Genomic DNA, 2,694 nt, shown 5'->3' on the forward strand with positions numbered 1-2,694 from the left:
TTTCTGCCCCCGCCCCGCCCCCCCCCCCCCCTCCTGCCAGCCTGTCTGCCCCTTCCCAACCCCACCCCAGTTCCTGCACGGTTATCTTTGAATGACTGCTCCCACCCTCCCAGGCCGTTTGCAGTTCCTCCTTTGGTACTTCAGACCCCTCTTACTCATCCCTCACACTTATTCGTTTAACAAATATTTAGCAATTTATCAACAAATGTTTTTTTCTATCCTCCCTGTGCCTTACAAAAATTAGAGAGTTTAAAAGTAAGTTTAACAAATGTTGTGGAGCATGCTCTAGGCACTGGGGACGAACAGCGCACAGTCTGTCTGCATTGTGGAAGGCAAGCAAGCAAGTGTAGGTGATAACGTCAGAAGGGCCATGAAGACCAAACACAGGCTGACAGACGCTGTCAGAAGAAACACTCAAGGGATGAATTAATTTAACACACATCTTGTGAACATCTCTTCTGGGCCAGGGTCTCTGTTAGGAGCTGAGATACAGCTGGGATTTGGACAGAAATCCCTGTCCTTGTGGTGCCCGCAGCCTCGTTGGACAAACAAAATACACAATGAAACAGCCATCTCCAGAGTGGAAATAATATGAGGGAAATAAAGTGATGTGATAGGGAGGAGTATGGAGAGTCAGGGACGGTTTAGCTGAGACATGAATGACTAGAAGTCAGCAATGCAAGGAGCTGGGGATGGACCACTTCAGGTGGAAGGAATAGTACATATATGCATAGGTACTGAGGTAGGGATACGGTTGGCATAGCCTAGGCCCAAAAGAAGGCTGGGGCAGCTGGAATGTGAGGAGAGAGAGGGAAGAGGTGATGTTGGAGCAAGGACAGGGCCTGGGAGAGTCTGAGAGGAATTAGATTTTCTCCGGGGGGTCCTGGAAGCCAAGGAAGTGTTTTTTGTTGTTGTTTTTTTAAATATATTTTATTGATTTTTTACAGAGAAGAGGGGAGAGGGATAGAGAGTTAGAAACATCAATGAGAGAGAAACATTGATCAGCTGCCTCTTGCACACCCCCTACTGGGGATGTGCCTGCAACCAAGGTACATGCCCTTGACCTGAACCCTTGAGTCTGCAGGCCGACGCTCTATCCGCTGAGCCAAACCGGTTAGGGCCCGAGGAAGTGTTTTAAGCTGGGAGTTCCTTGGTCAGATTTCTACTTTAGAAAACCGGTGTTGTGAGGAGGATGGATTTGCCTGGGGACGCAGGGGGAGATGCTCAGGAGGTCCTGTGGCATGGGGACTGACGACTGGGAGGGAGGGTAGAGAGCCCGGGTTCTAGATGGTTCCGGAAGAGGAGCACATCGGGAGACGCTGGAGGCCAGTTTCGTGTGGCACTCATGCTGCCCCCAGCGGGCGAGGAGGCTGCCGCACCCAGGGCTGGCGTTTAGGAGAGAGGCTGAGGCACAGGTGTGGAGAGTTAGGCCATCCCTACCTAACCCCAGGTGTGCCCTGCGCTGCCCCAGATGGCCCTGCCCCGCACCGTGACCCCAGAGATGCGAGCACTAGTGGTGGACTGGCTGGTCCAGGTGCACGTACGTATGTAGGTACCAAGAAGGGGGTGGGGTTGGGCCTGCGTGGCAGCCTGATTGTAACCTGCGCCCCTCCCCAGGAGTACCTGGGCCTGGCGGGGGACACACTCTACCTGGCTGTGCACCTGCTCGATTCCTACCTGCGCTGCAGCCGGGTGCGCCTACACCGCCTGCAGCTGCTGGGCATGGCCTGCCTGTTCGTGGCGTGCAAAATGGAAGAGTGCGTGCTTCCCGAGGTACTTCCGGGGCGGGGCCAGGAGAGTGCAGCTCTTTCTCCTGGCAGCAGTCACAGGTTAAACGCCTACTGTGTGCCAAGCACCATGCCCCGCAAACACTTCATATCGTCTTGGAATCCCAGCAGATCTGATGAGGTCGGGGCTGCCAATGTGTCCTTTTAACATTGGAGGAGACTAAGGCCCAGAGAGAGGAAGACATTTGCCCAAAGTCAAGTAGTTGGGACTTGGACTTAGTTACAGTAGTTATAATCCTTAACGCGTGGTTACAGTTCACATGTGTAAACGCAGTGCATTATCAGAACTGCCTGGTGAAGTAGCAGCAATGTCTCCGTTTTACAGATAAAGAAACGGCGTCTCAGCGCCCTGGATGTCCATGTCACACAGTGCGGAGTGGTAGGGTTTGAACTCGAATCCAGGTTTCTCTGACTCTGAAGCCTATATTCCCCAAGACTTCCACACAACAAATCAATGGTCCCATTTTACAGACCAGAAAACTGAGGTCCAGAACGTGGACAGACCCGAACCCAGGGCAGGGAGTAACAGCCAAGGTCTTTCTCCCCAATCTGCAGCCGGCCTCCCTCTGCCTCCTGGGCGCTGGCTCCTTCTCCCAGGCCGAGCTTCTGCGAGCCGAGCGCCGCATCCTGAGCCGCTTGGATTTCCGACTGCACCACCCGGGTCCACTCCTCTGCCTGGAGCTACTGGCTGCTCTGGCAGGGAGCAACCCCCAGGTTCGAGGGGAGGGGCAGTGGCTTGGCCTGCGTGGCGAGGGGCGTGGCCTGTGCGGTACCGACGCGTGGCCTGATGGTCTGGCCGGTGATGCTTTGGCAGGTGATGCTCCTCGCCGCCTACTTCCTGGAACTGTCTCTACTGGAGGTCGAGGCCGCTGGGTGGGAGCCCAGTCGCTGCGCAGCGGCGGCGGGG

At 55.1% G+C, this 2,694-nt stretch overlaps 2 protein-coding genes across 2 annotated transcripts in view; both read left to right on the forward strand.

Moving 5' to 3' along the window:
- The window catches only part of AKT2 (v-akt murine thymoma viral oncogene homolog 2), a 41,622-nt gene that overhangs the window by 38,007 nt on the left and 921 nt on the right, over positions 1-2,694 (forward strand). The gene's annotated exons all lie outside the window — the stretch shown is intronic.
- Positions 1,072-2,694, forward strand: part of CNTD2 (cyclin N-terminal domain containing 2) — a 2,475-nt gene continuing 852 nt past the window's right edge. The window contains exons 1-4 of the mRNA XM_005868836.2: positions 1,072-1,540; positions 1,618-1,773; positions 2,343-2,501; positions 2,602-2,688. Coding sequence (XP_005868898.1) covers positions 1,472-1,540; positions 1,618-1,773; positions 2,343-2,501; positions 2,602-2,688 — 471 coding nt within the window. The 5' untranslated portion in view covers positions 1,072-1,471. The remainder of the gene's footprint in view (positions 1,541-1,617; positions 1,774-2,342; positions 2,502-2,601; positions 2,689-2,694) is intronic.

This window comes from Myotis brandtii, unplaced genomic scaffold, assembly GCF_000412655.1.
Source record: "Myotis brandtii unplaced genomic scaffold, ASM41265v1 scaffold277, whole genome shotgun sequence".
Classification (NCBI taxonomy): domain Eukaryota; kingdom Metazoa; phylum Chordata; class Mammalia; order Chiroptera; family Vespertilionidae; genus Myotis; species Myotis brandtii.